This window comes from Lithobates pipiens, unplaced genomic scaffold (assembly GCF_037356315.1).
Source record: "Lithobates pipiens isolate NorthernLeopardFrog02 unplaced genomic scaffold, aLitPip1_a1.2 Scaffold_19, whole genome shotgun sequence".
Classification (NCBI taxonomy): Eukaryota; Metazoa; Chordata; class Amphibia; order Anura; family Ranidae; genus Lithobates; species Lithobates pipiens.
This window is the reverse complement of record NW_027507764.1, coordinates 8880496-8898664: the sequence shown is the minus strand read 5'-3', so window position 1 is coordinate 8898664 and position 18169 is coordinate 8880496. Positions and strand designations below refer to the sequence as shown.

The window sequence follows — 18169 nt, the reverse complement described above, 5'->3', positions numbered from 1 at the left end:
CCAATCAGGAAGCAGGTTCTGAGACCCTCACCCGATTGGCCGAGAGGAGAGGCGATCCTATTGGCCCACCTAGGAGGAGGAGGGAGGAGACTCCACCGTGATGCCGAAGAGGAGGAGACGCAGGGGAAGCCACTGCCCTGGGGGGGGGGGGGAACACTGCCCGCGACCTAGATGGGGTAACTGCAGGGCTGGTGACCGACCGATCCAGGGGGGGGTGAGGTGGAGAGGCAGAGTGGTGACGTTTATTGATTGGTTTGTGCAATAGTTATAATGTCTACAAAATAGGAGATAGTTTTATGGCATTTTTATTAATATATATTATTTTTTACTAGTAATGGCAGCGATCAATGATTTTTTATCATGACTGTGACATTATGGCGGACACATCGGACACTTTTGACCCTATTTTGGGACCATTGTCATTTATACAGCGATCCATGCTATAAAAATGCACTGATTACTGTGTAAATGACACTGACAGGGAAGGGGATAACCACTAGGGGGCGAGGAAGGGGTTAAGTGTGTCCCAGCGAGGGATTTCTGTCTGGGGGATGGGCTACGAGTGACGCGACGCTGATCACTGCTCCCGATGACAGGGAGAAAACGATCAGTGTGCTGTCACTAGGCAGAACAGGGAGATGCCTTGTTTACGCTGGCCTCTCCACGTTCCGCAGCTCCATGACACGATCGCGGGACACCGGCGGACATCGAGTCCACGGGTCCCGTGGTCACGGAGCTCGCGGCAGGGGCTCTCTCGTGCCCGCACGGCGCAAAATTCAAAGTGCCGTAAATATACGTTACTTTGTGCAGCCGTGCCATTCTGCTGAGGTGTATCTACAGGACGCGGTCGGCAAGTGGTTAAAGAGCATACATTACAGCATGTACACGTGTGCAAGGGCCCTTAATGAAAATATTTTCTTTTCATAATATAATGGGATGGCCATTAAAGGAAACCTGTAGTACAAGAACATGGAGGCCACCATTCCTGCCCTTGGTTTCTGGAAATGCTAGTTGCTTGGCTGCCATGCTTTTCCAATGGCCTTCAAACTTTGCAACGCACAGGCATGGAACAAGTGTGCAGATCAGGAGTTGTGACTTCACTTTGACTTACATCTGTAAGTAGGTTCCAGGTCAACCAATGTATTCTTATGCCGCGTATACACGCTCGGAATTCCGGCCAGAAAAAAGACCGGTGAGAGCTTTTCATCGGAAAATGCGACTGTGTGTACGCTCCATCGGAATTTAGCTGTCCGAATTTCCGCCAGCCAAAAATTGATAGCATGTTCTCAATTTTTCCAACGGAAAAACTTTCTATCGGAAATTATGATCGGGTGTATGCGATTCCGACACGCCAAAAATCACGCATGCTCAGATTCAACTACGAGACGGAAGCTATTGGCTACTGGCTATTGAACTTCCTTTTTCTAGTCCCGTCGTACGTGTTGTACGTCACCGCGTTCTAAACGATCGGAATTTGGTGTGACCGTGTAGGCAAGACAGCTTGAGCGAAATTCTGTCGGGAAAACCATCAGAGCTTTTTCCGACGAGAATTCCGATCGTGTGTATGCGGCATTAGAAGGAGAAATGGCTGCCATATTTTTCTCTAATAACTGGTTTCCTGTGACCTGCACACACTGCCTACTTCTGCTTTTGAAACGGTAATTTATTTTAACATCTTGAATATCTTATCTTTGTTACCGTTTTAGTACCTTTACCACTTTTCTCTGATGTCATCTCACAACCCCCAACTTGGAGCAGGAAAGATCCTTCAAGGAATATCACGGAACTATCTCCAGTGACACCAGAAGTTTTTGTCTCACTGCTGAATATCACTACTGAGGACACAGAGCCTTCAGAGTCTTCAGTTCCAGCAACTTTTCAGAGGAGTGAGTCCTCACCGTTATCCCCTCCAACCAAACCCAAGACGCCCACCTCACCTCCAAACCCTAGTAGAGGAGAGACCATGGCACCGAACAGCAATATGACTGCCGCAGGACCAATTCCAATAAACAAAAACATCACATCGCCTACTAAGAGATCAGGGGCCATCACTTTACCTGGTCCAGAGACTGATTCCACTGAACCTCTGGTCACCTCAGGACCATCTGCCACTATGATAATGGAAGGGGATACATCCCATAATGAAGCCAGAAATATCACCACCAGCACTTATCCTTCTGGACACTTGGGTAGAGTTTCATCTGAAAATGCTTTTGAAACCCACCCACAAACGAACCCAACATCATCGACTGACAAAACTGCACCAACCTACCCGCAATCTTACCAAATATCATCAACAGTCACAACTGCACCTGCATATTCACAAACTTACCCAACATTACGGACTGCCACAACCCCACCACCTTACCCACAAATTTACCCAACATCATCAACAGCCACAACTTACCCACAAACTTACCCAACATCATCAACAGCCACAACTTACCCAACATCATCAACAGCCACAACTTACCCACAAACTTACCCAACATCATCAACAGGCACAACTTACCCACAAACTTACCCAACATCATCAACAGCCACAACTTACCCACAAACTTACCCAACATCATCAACAGGCACAACTTACCCAACATCATCAACAGGCACAACTTACCCACAAACTTACCCAACATCATCAACAGGCACAACTTACCCAACATCATCAACAGCCACAACTTACCCACAAACTTACCCAACATCATCAACAGGCACAACTTACCCAACATCATCAACAGCCACAACTTACCCACAAACTTACCCAACATCATCAACAGCCACAACTTACCCACAAACTTACCCAACATCATCAACAGACACAACTTACCCAACATCAACAGGCACAACTTACCCACAAACTTACCCAACATCAACAGCCACAACTGCACCAGCTTATCCCCAAATGTACCCAACATCATCAACGGCCACAACTACATCAACTTACCCAACATCATCAGCAGCCACAACTGCACCAACTTCTGTAGTATCAGCAGGAAGTGCAACCCAAGCAATGACTTCTAATATGTCTAATGCCACATCACTAGCTGCCCAAACTATATCAGTCTCATCTAGTATTACTAATTCTTCATCACCAAGTGCAGCACCTGCAACAACGATGGCTCTTACAAGTCTAATAATATCACTGGCAACCAAATCGACACTATTGCCGTCATTACCAATTGTAACACCTGCGCCTTTAGCACCTACTATTGCCAACTCTACTTTGCCAACTACCACGCCTGCCTTAATGGTGGCTTCTGTGACTCTAACCCCTTCCACTGGTGCTCCATCAACCAGTACCACAGCTATACCATCTAATACAACTTTGACAATTACGGGATCAACATTTTCCACTGGAACTGAGCCAATACATTTGAACTTCCCAACTAAGATGTCAACTGCTTCCACACTTAAAAATGTCAATGCTACCAAAACTACCACTAACGTGACTGATGGCGCTACTGAAATGTGGCCTACAGAAGCTGCCACCTTGCGAACTTATGAGACAAACAGCAGAGGTAAGTGGTACACGATTTACTCACATTAATATTGCGCTACCACTTCAAGGACCGCTGAGTTGTGCCCCAGGTTCTTCTACTAGTGTAGCGGCAACCAGGCAAATGGCAACATTCACTCCTCTGGCTCAGTATACAGTCTAGTGCAGCCATTCTCAACCAGGGTTCCGTGGAACCCTGGGGTTCCTCCAGAGGTTACTAGGCGTTCCTTGAGCTGTGGCTGATGAACCACCTATTTGATGATGTCTACAGAGTTCATGGTTCAACACCACTTAGCAAAGCCAGCAGTATGACACCAAATATCTTTTTAGCTGTCTTTAAGGGTGGCATTCTGAACACCACTTTAAGGGGGACATTCTTCCTATTGACCACCAATGTAAGGAGCATTGTTCCTATTGAGCCTTGATGATTTGGTTTTACTAAGGGTTCCTCGAGACCTGAAAATTATTTTTGGGGTTCCTCTAGGGTTAAAAGGTTGAGAAAGCCTGAGCTAGTGGTTGCCTTTTTTAAAGTTTATTGTGGAGTAACTTGGATGGGGTTTAGGGAAGCTGTAAGATACTCCAGAACACTGAGCAGTAGGCCGTAAAATGGACAGCACTGGAACACCATTAGCAATGTTCTAGGACAGGCAAGCCCTTAACAGGCTAAGGGGTAAAGAGCAGCAACAGTCTCTAGGATCCATTACAGGTGACAGAATCTGGCAGGTGAAAATTGTATCATTTAGAGGTCCCACTAGAGGGGAATAATGTCAGAATCTCTCATTACTGTGCACAGAGAATCTCTAAGGCCGCGTACACACGCGGGGACTGTTCGCTCAACCTTGTCCACTGAACAGTGTTTCGGTGGACAGTCCGCCCGTGTGTGGGGCTTCAGCGGACAGTTTCAGCGAACAGTCTGCTGAACAAAGTTTTTCGGAATTTCCGAAAAACTGTCCGCTGAAACTTGGTTTCAGCGGACAGTCCCCTCGTGTGTAGGCTTGTTTGTCAAACTAAGTTCCGCGCATACTCAGAAAGGATTTCCACGCCGAAGGTTGCATTGCAGTGTATAGGACGTCGTATTTTTCGTCCCGTCGTACGTGCCGTTCACGTCATCGCGCAAGTTTCAGGGAACTGTTCGTCGTGTGTGGGCAAGTCCGTCCATGCTAATTTTGAGCGGACTGTCCGCTCAAACTGTTTGACGAACAAAGTTGGGCGAACAGTCCCCGCGTGTGTACGCGGCCTAACATTTTGAGAAATATCCTTTCTACTGGGCTGATCCTTCCCATTAAATAGGAAGTATTGTACCTTCCATCTATTCATGTGTCACAGGAGAAAGGAGAGTAGAAATCCAAGCTGTAGGGAAGGAAGATACAACCTACACCTTGTAATGTTACAATGCGTATTCATTTAACATAATGTAAAAAAAGATAACGAACACAAAGTATCAAGATGTTGATAAGGAAAACAACAACTCCAACTTAACTGTGAAAGTTTTGAACATTTATTTAGAAGAGAAAAGTTGCAAATAGTGATGAGTCGGTTCGCACTAGAACATTTGAACAGACTGAAAATTCGTACGAACTTTAGAACCCTATTAAAGTCTATGGGACTTGAACGTTCACAATCAAAAGTGCTCATTTTAAAGGCTAATATGCAAGATATGCAACAGACAACACCAGCAATAAGGGGTATCTTCAGGAATATAAAAGGCAAGGAATAGTGATGCGCAGTACTATAATGGGAAATTTAGCCTAAAAGGCTAATAGATTCTATAAGCACCAAGATTATTGGGTAATAAGTATATTGCCACCAAGACTGGAAGGATGGTGTATAATGCCCCGTACACACGAGAGGGATTAAGTCTGACAGACCTCCAAAGGAGTTCCGCCGGAGTTCCGCTGGAGTTCCGACGGAGTTCTGGCGGACTTTTCGACCGAACGGACTTGGCCACACACCATCACACCAAACTCCGACGGAGTCGAACGTGATGACGTACGACGGGATTCGACGTAGGAAGTTCATAGACAGTAGCCAATAGCTGCCCTAGCGTCGGTTTTAGTCCGTCGGAGTAGCACACACACGAGCGAACTTTTCGAAGGGGACCGGGTCCGGCGGAGTTCCGTCGGGAAAATTTAAAGCATGCTTCATTTCTAAAGTCCGTCAGACTTTAGCAAAGCTAAAGTCCGTTGCAGCCCACACACGATCGGATAGTCCGCCGGACTCAGTCCGTCGGAGTTTGGATGTCGAAAAGTCCGCTCGTGTGTACGGGGCTTAAGAAACCGATGTACGTGTTTTGTGAGGGAATGGTGAGAAACCCTCACTATTATAACGTAGTAGTGTTTGGAATAAGGGTCAAGTGGATATAAAGGCATAAACAAAAAAAATTCAATAATTAAAGCTAGTGATTCCCAATGCGATTTTTTAGAATTGGCAGAATCATATAAAGTGACAGTGCTGGAAAATGAGTAGGTCCGTGTAAATGTCTACTACATCATAAAGTGAATTAAATATAATACATAAAGCAATCAACAAAATATATAGTGATTCCCAATGCGATTTGTTAAGGTTGACAAAGTCGCATAAAAGTGCCAGTGCTAGACAGTAAATAGGTCTGTGGAAAGGTCTACTAAACCATAAAATAAAAACAATATACATAAAACAGTCACTAACTTGATGAATCAATTTTGTGCAGAGAGTGGTTGGTTGTGACTGACAAAAATCGCATAAAGTGCCAGTGCCAGGAAAAGGTTATAGAAATAAATACGTGCGGGTGTCTTTCTACCATATAATAAATAATATCAGTATTATTTATAGCGTGTTAAAATAATAATAATAATAATAAATAATATCAGTATTATTTATAGCGTGTTCGTCACGGTCACGTCGGGACGCTACCGGAAGTGACGCAATCGAGCTCGAGGCTTGTTTATACCCCACATATGAAACTTATATGTTTGTGAGTATTTTATCCATTTGTTTGAATAAATTTCAATATTGTTCAAAACTACTACGCTATGGGGCTCCCTTCCTCCTTATCTGTTTAACCCCTTACATAAACACCAACCGCCGAGGTACCCCCCCATGCTGAGTACTGCTGAGCGACTATATAAAGTGACCAACATGGCGCAATAGGCAGGAGACGTCAGGATCTGGGGATACAGGAACGGGACCTTGAGGGATAAAGATTACCAGGAACCCTGATTATATGCTGTTACCTTACAGCTGTAAGGTAAGGGGACACCCATACTTCGACTACACAGGACCACGTGGGATATATTCACCATCACCACTACCACCACCGATTATATCGCTACTCTATAGTGCACATATATCCAAACACCAGCACCGTATGCGATTTCCTTGTTATATGCGATTTTTGGTATGATCGCCACCGGTTGTCGCACAAGCTGAATGGACACATTTTGACATATGTCTTTGTGCAATCCATAAAATTTTTTCTTTTTGTTTATATAGTTTTCAAGTATTGTGCACAACCTTTTTTGGATTATTTCTAGAGAGACTTTTTCCCTTCCTTCAACACTAATATTGTTCATGCGTTTTCTGATTTTCTGCCATTTTTTGAACAATTGTATTATTGAGTTGTTCACCGTACTGATATTATTTATTATATGGTAGAAAGACACCCGCACGTATTTATTTCTATAACCTTTTCCTGGCACTGGCACTTTATGCGATTTTTGTCAGTCACAACCAACCACTCTCTGCACAAAATTGATTCATCAAGTTAGTGACTGTTTTATGTATATTGTTTTTATTTTATGGTTTAGTAGACATTTCCACAGACCTATTTACTGTCTAGCACTGGCACTTTTATGCGACTTTGTCAACCTTAACAAATCGCATTGGGAATCACTATATATTTTGTTGATTGCTTTATGTATATTATTTAATTCACTTTATGATGTAGTAGACATTTACACGGACCTACTCATTTTCCAGCAATTACCCAATAATCTTGGTGCTTATAGAATCTATTAGCCTTTTAGGCTAAATTTCCCATTATAGTACTTCGCATCACTATTCCTTGCCTTTTTTACCCTGTAATTGGGGTTCAAGTACCCCCTTTTCAGTGTGTGCAGCGGTACAAAAACTAGACTCCTTCCTGATTAGGCGCAGGAATAACTTCTTTTATATTTATCTTCAGGTGTATACTGTGCTGGAGGCACACAACACCCACTTTAACTCCTGCAGATGCCTGTATTAGAGAACACCAGCAATAAAGGGTAGATACAGGTGTATACTGTGCTGTGCTGGAGGCACACAACACCCACTAACTCCTGCAGATGGCTGAGCAAAGAACACACTGTCCCTGCCTATCTAGCTCTTTCCCTGCACTCCATCACAATACACAAGGCCGCCGCGCTGGCGGCCTTATATAGTGTGGGGCGTGTACTAAACTCCCTGAGCTATAATTGGCCACAGGCATCCCGCCTGTGGCCAATTATGGCTCTCCTCGCTGCCGGCGCTGTGATTGGCCAAGCATGCGGAGTCACAGTGCATGTTTGGCCAATCATGAGCCAGCAATGCACTGCGATGGCGTAGTACGTGAATTTGGTGCGAACGGTCCACAAAGTTCTGAATTCGCCAAACAGTCGAACGGCCGATGTTCGAATCGAACGCCAAGCTCATCCCTAGTTACAAAGTAGATATTAGAAAGAGAAATTAATATGTACAAATCTCCTAGAGCATAAGGATGTCAAACTCAATTTCATTGCGGGCCCCATCAGCGTTAAGGTTGCCCATAAAGGCCCGGTTGTATGACTAAGGCTATATAAATGTATCCAGGGCTTTCTTTTCTCAGAGAATAGGTGAATGAACTCAACCATGAGCTGAAAAAAAAGCCCTGGATGAGTGCAAAGTCACTCTAGCAAGCAAACCTGATACAAAGAACAATAGAATACAAGCAATTAGGAAGGTTGGCAATGATATCTGCTGGAAAGAGCACAAAAATCTGGCAAACGGCAAGTGCAGAGACATGGCTTAGAAAGTAAGTTCATGGTAGGAGCAAAGGGTTGAAGGGTCACCAGAAACAAGAGACGAGACAAGATTGTCCAGGGAGCTGTCCAGCATCTCAGGTGGCTCAGAAAAGATACTACCGGGGACAGAAGAGGTTGCCGGTTCAGATCCGAGTCCTGACGCTAATTTACTAAAACTGGAGAGTGCAAAATCTGGTGCCTCTCTACATAGAAACCAATAAGCTTCCAGGTTTTATTGTCAAAGCTTCATTGAACAAACTGAAGTTAAAAGCTGATTGGCTGCCATGCACCAGATTTTGCATTCTCCAGTTTTAGAAAATTTCCCAACAATGAGATGTTTCTACAACTCCGCTGATTCAGGAAATGATCATAGACAGTAAATGAGTTTTCCCGCTGTATATAATAGGAGTCGGTATTCACCATTATACATTGTAAGCTGATTTTTCACTCTCAGTCCCGTATACAGAATATAACGCCATTTGTCTGTTTTTGTCAACAGGAATCTTGGCACTGAGGTTAAAACTGGAGTCATCCGCCATTTATCCTTTCACAACCCAAGCCATTCTAAAACTGGTAAGTGATCTGTCTCTGCAGCTTCTGGGGGTTCTCCAAACAAAGCTGGCGGAACATGGGAGAGAACCTTCAAGTGTTCTAATTAGGAGGTCCTGGTCACATAAGACAGGGGCAGGGGGGTCTACTTACAGTGTGAGGTATGTGGAGGGGAGACCTGTCTGACCTTTATGTTGGGTCTTATGGTCCCACCCTCTGCTCTGGGAGGTCCAGGCATTTTGTTGACCTCAAAGAGGTCCAGTCCTGGTAAGAAGCTGTAAGAGGGAAGAATGTTCGCTGAGGAAATGATGCAGAGCAGCCAACAATGGGAGAAGTGCTTACAGTCTATTAGGGTATAAGGGGGGATGCAAAAGGTGGAAGAGCTTACAATCTATTAGGGTATAAGGGAGGATACAGAAGGTAGAAGAGCTTACAATCTATTAGGGTATGAGGGAGGATACAGAAGGTGGAAGAGCTTACAATCTATAATGCCTCGTACACACGATCAAACAATCCGGTGGAAAAGTTTTTACCCAAAAGTCCGGCGGACTAAGAAAGTAGTTTTGCACTCCAATCTGTCCGCCGGACTCGCATTTCGGCAGACAATCCGGCCGTGTGTGCGTGCCAGTCCACCGTACATTTGAAATGAATGGACTTTTCCCGCTCGGAGAAAAGTCCGCTCATTTTGAGCGCAGCTCCAGGTAGCCGGGGCCAGCGAAGGAGGCGTCGCTGGCCCCGTCACCTGGTATGGACTTAAAGGGGAATCCCTACGCTGAAAAATCGGCGTGGGGGTCCCCCCTAGGTCAACATCAGACCCTTATCCGAGCATGCTACCCAGCCGGCTAGGAAAGGGGGTGGGGACGAGCGAGAACCCCCCCTCCTGAGTCGTACCAGGCCGCGTGCCCTCAACATGGGGGGTGCCTTGGGAAAGGGGGGCCACGCGGCCCCCCCACCTCAAAGCACCTTGTCCCCATGGTGATGAGGACAAGGGCCTCTTCCCGACAACCCTAGCCATTGGTTGTCGGGGTCTGTGGGCGGGGGGATTATCGGAATCCGTGAGCCCCCTTTAATAAGGGAGCCCCAGGATACCGGCCCCCCACCCTATGTGAATGAGTATGGGGTACAATGTACCCCTACCCATTCACCTGTGAAAAAAAGTTTTAAAAAAAACACAACACACAAGGGTTAAAATAGTTTATTGCACAGCTCCGGGGGTCTTCTTCCATCTTCGGGGGTCTTCTTGCTGGACTCCTCCGCTATCTTCTGCTCTTTTGCTAGCTCTTTCACTAGCGGAGGAGCCCGGCTTTCTTCTTCGCCGCCGCCCTCTTCTTCCGACTTCGGGGGTCTTGTCCCCCTCTTCAGCTCTTCTTGCCGGGCCACCGCACCTTCTTCTAGCTCTTTTGCAAGCAGTGTCACCATCTTCTGTTCTTCTGTTCTTCTGTTCTTCTCAAATCTTCTCTTCTGGAGATGTTGCCTTGTCGCTGTCTCCAGTCACAATGACAGGCACGCGGCGTGCAGCGACTTATATAGGGACATCACCGGATGATGTCCCCGCCCATTATGATGTCACAGTTACAGCATCCTTTGGGACTGGGACATCATAATTGGCGGGGACATCATCCGGGGATGTCCCTATATAAGTCGCCGCGTGCCTGTCATTGTGACCGGAGACAGCGACGAGGCAACATCTCCAGAAGAGAAGAGAAGAACGGAAGAACAGAAGACGACGACAGCGGCGACAGAAGACCGGGCCACCTCTTGCAAAAGAGCTAGAAGAAGGTGCGAAGAGGGGGACAAGACCCCCCAAGTCGGAAGAAGGGGACGGCGGTGAAGAAGAAAGCCGGGCTCCTCCGCTAGTGAAAGAGCTAGCAAAAGAGCAGAAGATAGCGGAGAAGTCCGCCGAGAAGACCCCCGAAGACGGAAGAAGACCCCCGGAGCTGTGCAATAAACTATTTTAACCCTTGTGTGTTGTGTTTTTTTTTTTACTTTTTTTCACAGGTGAATGGGTAGGGGTACATTGTACCCCATACTCATTCACATATTATTAAAGGGGGCTCGTGGCTCCCCCTTCCCCAAGACAACCCCCATGTTGAGGGCACGCGGCCCGGTATGGCTCAGGAGGGGGGGTTTTGGCTCTCGCTCGCTCGTCCCCACCCCTTTTCCTGGCTGGCCGGGTAGCGTGCTCGGATAAGGGTCTAATATGGACCTAGGGGGGACCCCCACGCCAATTTTTCGGTGTAGGGATTCCCCTTTAAGTCCATACCAGGTGACGGGACCAGCGACGCCTCCTTCGCTGGCCCCGGCTACCTGGAGCCGCGCTCAAAATGAGCGGACTTTCCTCCGTGTGTGTAGGCGAGTCCATTCATTTCAAAAGTACGGTGGACTTAGTCTGCCGCAAAAGTACTGTGTGTGGGCAGGTAGCTCGTTCGAAAAATCCGGACTAAGACTAAGCCCTTGTACACACGGTCGGAGAATCCGTCGGAATGTGTCCTAGCGGACCGTGTTGTCGGATAATCCGACTGTGTGTGGTATGCATCAGACTGATTCTGTCAGAATATCCGTCGGACCAAATTTTCCAACTTGTTGGAAATATTTTCCGACCAACTGGGCCGATTGGACATACTCTGATCATGTGTAGAGAAGTTTCATCGGACCAAGTGCCACGCATGCTCAGATCAAATTCCTACATCAAAGCTATTGGCTACTAGCCTGAACATAGTCCCATCGTAACTAAATAACGTCATCACGTTCTGAAAGATCAGATTTTTTCGCCAACTTTGTCCGGCCGTGTGTATGCAACAGTTTCGGACAAGATCCGACGGACAAAATCCAACGGGCAAAATCCGACGGATTTGGTTGTGGAAATCTCCGACCGTGTGTACAGGGGCTAAGTCCGCCAAATAGTCTGCTACATGTGTACGCGGCATTAGGGTATAAGGGAGGATACAGAAGGTGGAAGAGCTTACAATCTATTAGGGTATAGGGGAGGATACAGAAGGTAGAAGAGCTTACAATCTATTAGGGTATACGGGGGATACCCAAACCCAAAAAAATGACTTTGCTATTAAACTTCTACATTTGTAATGGGTCAATGTTCCAAATGTTCATTATTGTGTATCATGAACATTGTCTATAGAGTCTCCCTCTAGTGGTTATTTGTGTACTAAGCAGTACACAGTAGCAGCAAACCACAGAATCCTGTATGAGAGGACATCATGTAGCAGATCACTATGTCTTATGTCTTCAGTCTGAGCAGCTGCTGGATTTGCACTTGAAACTGCGAGGAGTGAAGTCCCTATTCAGTGCCACTAACCAATAAGCAAGCCACCATATTTATGAATTAAATAATGCTGTCCTCACAATTATAAGAAACGAGAAGGAGACAGACTCTGCTCCTTCCTCTATCTAACTCTTCTCTCCTGAAATACTCTGCACTGCTGGAGGACTCTGCTCCTTCCTCTATGACTCTCCTCTCCTGAAATACTCTGCATTGCTGGAGGACTCTGCTCCTTCCTCTTTAACGCTCCTCTCCGAAAATACTCTGCACTGCTGGAGGACTCTGCTCCTTCCTCTATAACTCTCCTGTCCTGAAATAATCTGCACTGCTGGAGGACTCTGCTCCTTCCTCTATAACTCTCCTCTCCTGAAATAATCTGCACTGCTGAAGGACTCTGCTCCTTCCTCTATGACTCTCCTCTCCTGAAATACTCTGCACTGCTGGAGGACTCTGCTCCTTCCTCTATGACTCTCCTCTCCTGAAATACTCTGCACTGCTGGAGGACTCTGCTCCTTCCTCTATAACTCTCCTGTCCTGAAATAATCTGCACTGCTGGAGGACTCTGCTCCTTCCTCTATAACTCTCCTCTCCTGAAATAATCTGCACTGCTGAAGGACTCTGCTCCTTCCTCTATAACTCTCCTTTCCTGAAATACTCTGCTCTGCTTAAGGACTCTGCTCCTTCCTCTATGACTCTCTATAACTCTCCTTTCCTGAAATAATCTGCACTGTAGGAGAACTCTGCTCCTTCCTCTATAACTCTCCTCTCCTAAAATACTCTGCTCTGCTGGAGGACTCTGCTCTTTCTTCTTTCTAAAGTTGGCCATAGACGGTTTGAATCTTGGCCGGCTTAAAGACAGCCATGACCCTTTGTAAGCTCTTGCTGGTAATGACGGTGGACCGTGACTTTGCAGACAGGTCTCTCTCGTACCCTCAGGGGGTTCCTGTAATTGGCTGTACACGACTTTTCCCATAAGAGCTGCAGAACCTGTTATCAGGATTTCCATTCCAGATCTTAGAAGATAAGACTGACCTGTAAACATGCTGGAATGTGTGAGCTCAGGGCATCACCAGAGCAACACCAATACACACACCAATAGAGCGCTAATTCTTTGTAGAGCGCACCCCTTGTATGTACTCATCACTTCCTCCATACTGAATGCCATGTCCGTATGTACATCCATAGAGACCTCCATAGAGACCTTCATAGAGACCTCCACAGAGACCTCCATATAGACCTCCATATAGACCTCTATAGAGACTTCCATAGAGACTTCCATAGAGACTTCCATAGAGACCTCTATAGAGACTTCCATAGAGACCTCCATAGAGCCTTCCATAGAGACTTCCATAGAAACTTTCATAGAAACTTTCATAGAGACTTTCATAGAGACTTCCATAGAGACCTCTATAGAGACTTCCATAGAGACCTCTATAGAGACTTCTATAGAGACCTCCATAGAGACTTTCATAGAGACTTTCGTAGAGACTTTCATAGAGACTTCCAAAGAGACCTCTATAGAGACTTCCATAGAGACTTCGACAGAGACTTTCATAGAGACTTCGACAGAGACTTTCATAAAGACTTCCATAGAGACCTCTATAGAGACTTCCATAGAGACCTCTATAGAGACTTCCATAGAGACCTCTATAGAGACTTCCATAGAGACCTCTATAGAGACTTCCATAGAGACCTCTATAGAGACTTCCATAGAGACCTCTATAGAGACTTCCATAGAGACTTCCATAGAGACTTTCATAGAGACTTCCATTGAGACTTCTATAGAGACCTCCATAGAGACCTCCATAGAGACTTTCATAGAGACTTTCATAGAGACTTTCATAGAGACTTTCATAGAGACTTTCATAGAGACCTCTATAGAGACTTTCATAGAGACTTTCATAGAGACTTTCATAGAGACTTTCATAGAGACTTCCATTGAGACTTCTATAGAGACCTCCATAGAGACTTTCATAGAGACTTCCATAGACACCTCCATATTCCATAGAGACCTCAATAGAGAGGCCTCTGGGACAGTTTCACCCATTAACCTGGCCAGAGATGGATGGAATTTTACATAATTTTTTTTTTGGGGGGGGGGGGGGATCGTAGGAAAATTTATGATAATTCTCAGAACAAGTGTCTGTCGATCAAAACATTTTGCCTGCTTGTAATATTTGATTTTGGAACAAGTGGACTGTACCAAACGAAAAAATCATATACACTGCTAAGCCGCGTACACACGGGCAGACTGTCTGCCCAACTTAGTCTGCCGAAAAACATTTCAGCAGACAGTCCGCTCGTGTGTGGGCTTCAGCGGACTTTTTCAGCGGACAGTCTGGCGGACTAAGTATTTCGGAATGTTGGAAATACTGTCCGCTGGACTCGCATTTCAGCGGACAGTCCGCCCGTGTGTGTGCCAGTCCGCCGTACTTTTGAAATGAGCGGACTTTTCCCGCCCGAAGAAAAGTCCGCTCATTTCGAGCGGGTATCCAGGTAGGCGGGGCCCGCGACGGAGACGTCGCTGTCCCCGCCGCATGGTATGGACTTAAAGGGGAACCCCAACGCCGAAAAAAATCGGCGTGGGGGTCCCCCCAAGTCCACAACAGACCCTTGTCCGAGCACGCTACCCGGCCGGCCAGGAAAGGGGGGCGAGCGAGCACCCCCCCTCCTGAGCCGTACCAGGCCGCGTGCCCTCAACATGGGGGGGTGCCTTGGGGAAGGGGGGGCCGCGTGTGTTACCGGCCTCAAAATGTGAATTAAGAGAGCCGATGATTGTAGACGCGATGAGATAAGGTGATCAGCTTGGCGTGGACTGCAAAGAATCACACAAACAGCATGAGATATGACCACTGACTTTATGGCTGGAAGTGGTTTAATTTTTACATAACAATACATCTTTTACATTTTTATAGTCACATGTTTATAACCATTAACAATATATATTATACCGATTTTAACTAAAGTATTTTAATACGTAGTTACAACAATGAACATTACTAAATTTAATAACATATATATCCCTGTTATTCAGTGTTATAGATAATTATCTTTATCTCTCTGGTACACTTTAAGTGTGCAATAATCATACTAGCAATGCATTGCTTTAATACAAATATTTTCATGGTAGTACTCTTTTTTAACCACTAGATGGTGCATATTGCATGTCTGTATGATGCAATACATAAGCTTTACATACAATAGCTTTTTTTCTATATTAAATAACAGAAAACATGTGCTTCTATAAATCTATGCCATTTCCAATAAATCAGGTTTAAATATACCTATTTAGAACGGTTTAGTGTTTATCATAGACATTTGTTCTGACTAATGCAGTATTTTCATGTTCTTATGCACTTTTCTCTTGTTTCTGACACATGCTGTTCTAAACTTGTAATTACAGCAAAACTATAGCATAACATCTGCTGAGACTTTTTCTGCATCTGCTCAAGATGTTTAGGAATCTTTCTATCACAGGTTAATACAGATTAGGAACAATTTAGAGTACATACCTGCAAAGAATCACACAAACAGCATGAGATATGACCACTGACTTTATGGCTGGAAGTAGTTTAATTTCCAGTCACATGGTGTGTGGCCTTATATAGACTCTGTTTGTTTACCTTCTCTGCCATCTACTGGTTATTAATAGAATAGAAGGGAGATGTTTAGAAATATAAAAAAAATGAATATGTACTTTGCTTTGGGGTGTCTGTTTTGTGACCATATAAACCCCAGTCCGTCACACTCTCCCCTCCTTCAGTTAATGGCTCCCGACATTAAACTGGTATCTGAACACTATTTAGTGATTTAAGTAACCCAAATAGGTACTTGTTGCCACCAAGGAGCTACGTTAACTACCTGGCATGTCCTGGGAGTAGGTAGCATTGTAGGAGTTTGTATGGTGCGAATCTGACTTGGTATGTATCTTGGCTGACCTAGTGTGTCATATGTAAAGATCTCTTTAGGCTTAGCTTGTCTGGTAGATCTTCTGACAGGAGTTGAGTCTTCTCCATCAACATCATTTTCCATTTGCATATCTTGGTTCACAGGTAAGTCTTGACTTAATGAGGGTAATTCTGCAGTGTCTAATCCCACCATATCTGTAGCCCAGATTTGGTCGCCAACTACTGTTCCATCATTTTGTTCTTGTTCAAGATTGGGTGTGGTAGTTGTAGGATAGAACTCCTCAGCAGAAACTCTTAATGGGATTTTCTGTACTTTTTGAGAGTTTTGTTGAGACACAACACAATCATGACTTTCTGTAGTCTCTGGTATATAAGGATAATACCATCTTTCTTCATCTGAACATTCCTCCTCCTGGTCCACATCCATTCTGGTATCCTTTCTGTTACTTGATTGTATTTGTTTCATCTGTACTCTTGGAATGTGTCCTTCAATTGGTAGGTCATTTACTGGTAGTAAAAGATTTCTGTGCAGTACTCGAATAGTCTTTTTACCACTTTCAGGCTGAATTTTGTACACAGGCCCATCTTTGATTCTTTCTACCACTTTGTGTACTGATTCTTCCCAGTATGAACAAAGTTTACCAGGTCCTCCTCTTTCAGAGAGATTTCGTACTAAGACCCTATCACCCGGTTGAAGAGGTGCTCCTTTTATCTTTTTGTCATAGTACTTCTTCCCTTTAGCAGATGATTTTTTTCTATTCTCGGATGCGATTTTGTAAGCTTCTTGCATTCTAGATGCCCATTTCTGAGTAAATGTTGGTTGACTTTCTGATTCCTTTTCCAAATTTAGGTTGAGCATTAGGTCAATTGGCAAACGAGGAGATCTTCCATACAATAGAAAGAATGGCGAGTATCCTGTGGCTTCATGCCTGGTGCAATTGTATGCATGAACCATATGTGGAAGATGTTCTTTCCAATCTGACTTTTTCTCTTCCTCTAAGGTGCGAAGCATCTGTAACAAAGTACGGTTCAGTCTCTCCACTGGGTTACCCTGTGGATGGTATGGAGTAGTTCTTGAATGAGAAATCCCTGCCAATCGTTGCAATGTCTGAAATAAGTTGTTTTCAAATTCTCTTCCTTGGTCATGGTGGAGTTTCTCTGGATAGCCAAAACGTGGTATGAAATCTTGAAAGATCTTTTCTGCCGCCGTTTTTCCAGATTTGTTCTTAGTTGGATACGCTTGTGCAAAGCGTGTGAAATGGTCAACTATTACAAGTATATAGTGAAGATAATCAATGGATACTAACTCCAAAGGTGAACTGGTAGTAATCGAACCCATAGGTGCTCTTTCGGTGATATTTGGACGCTTTTGTTTGATGCAGCTGCACTTCTTCAGCACATATTCATCAATGTCTTTTTGCATAAATGGCCAGTAAAATCGTTCACGTGCTAGGTGGGTTACCTTCTCAGTACCAATGTGACCCATGTCATCATGAAGATTTCTTAAGACCAATGGTTTTAACTTTTCTGGTAGAACTAGCTGTTTTCGGGTTCCAGAGTGTCGGTAGAGGATTCCTTCATCGACTCTGAGTTTATTCCATTCATGTATCAAACGTCTTGTTTTGTTGGTCATACTCTCCTTTTCTTTGTGGTTTGGAATCCAGTCGTTCTCCTTAAGCCAGACCACTTCTCTAATGTTGGTATCGTCTTGTTGTAATGCTCTGATATTCTCCTGAGTCATTGGGCAGATTGTCTGTCCTTTCAGCAATTCTTCGGCCACATTACTTTCTGAGTGAAGAGTCAATGAAGCCACCCATAATGCCTCTTCTTCGTCAACAGCTTTGCTCCCTTGCCACATAGCTGACACAACCTCAGATGGTACAAGCTCTGTGTACTCACTCAGATTCTTCGTGAGTTCCACCGGAAATCGTGACAGTGTATCTGC

At 44.9% G+C, this 18169-nt stretch overlaps 1 protein-coding gene across 1 annotated transcript in view; it reads left to right on the top strand.

The window, feature by feature from the left end:
* Window positions 1–1711: 1711 nt before the first annotated feature.
* LOC143995783 (uncharacterized) overlaps window positions 1712–18169 on the top strand; it is a 29252-nt gene continuing 12794 nt past the window's right edge. The window contains exons 1-2 of the mRNA XM_077490496.1: window positions 1712–3518; window positions 8990–9063. Of these exons, the coding sequence (XP_077346622.1) occupies window positions 1964–3518; window positions 8990–9063 (1629 nt within the window). The 5' untranslated portion in view covers window positions 1712–1963. The remainder of the gene's footprint in view (window positions 3519–8989; window positions 9064–18169) is intronic.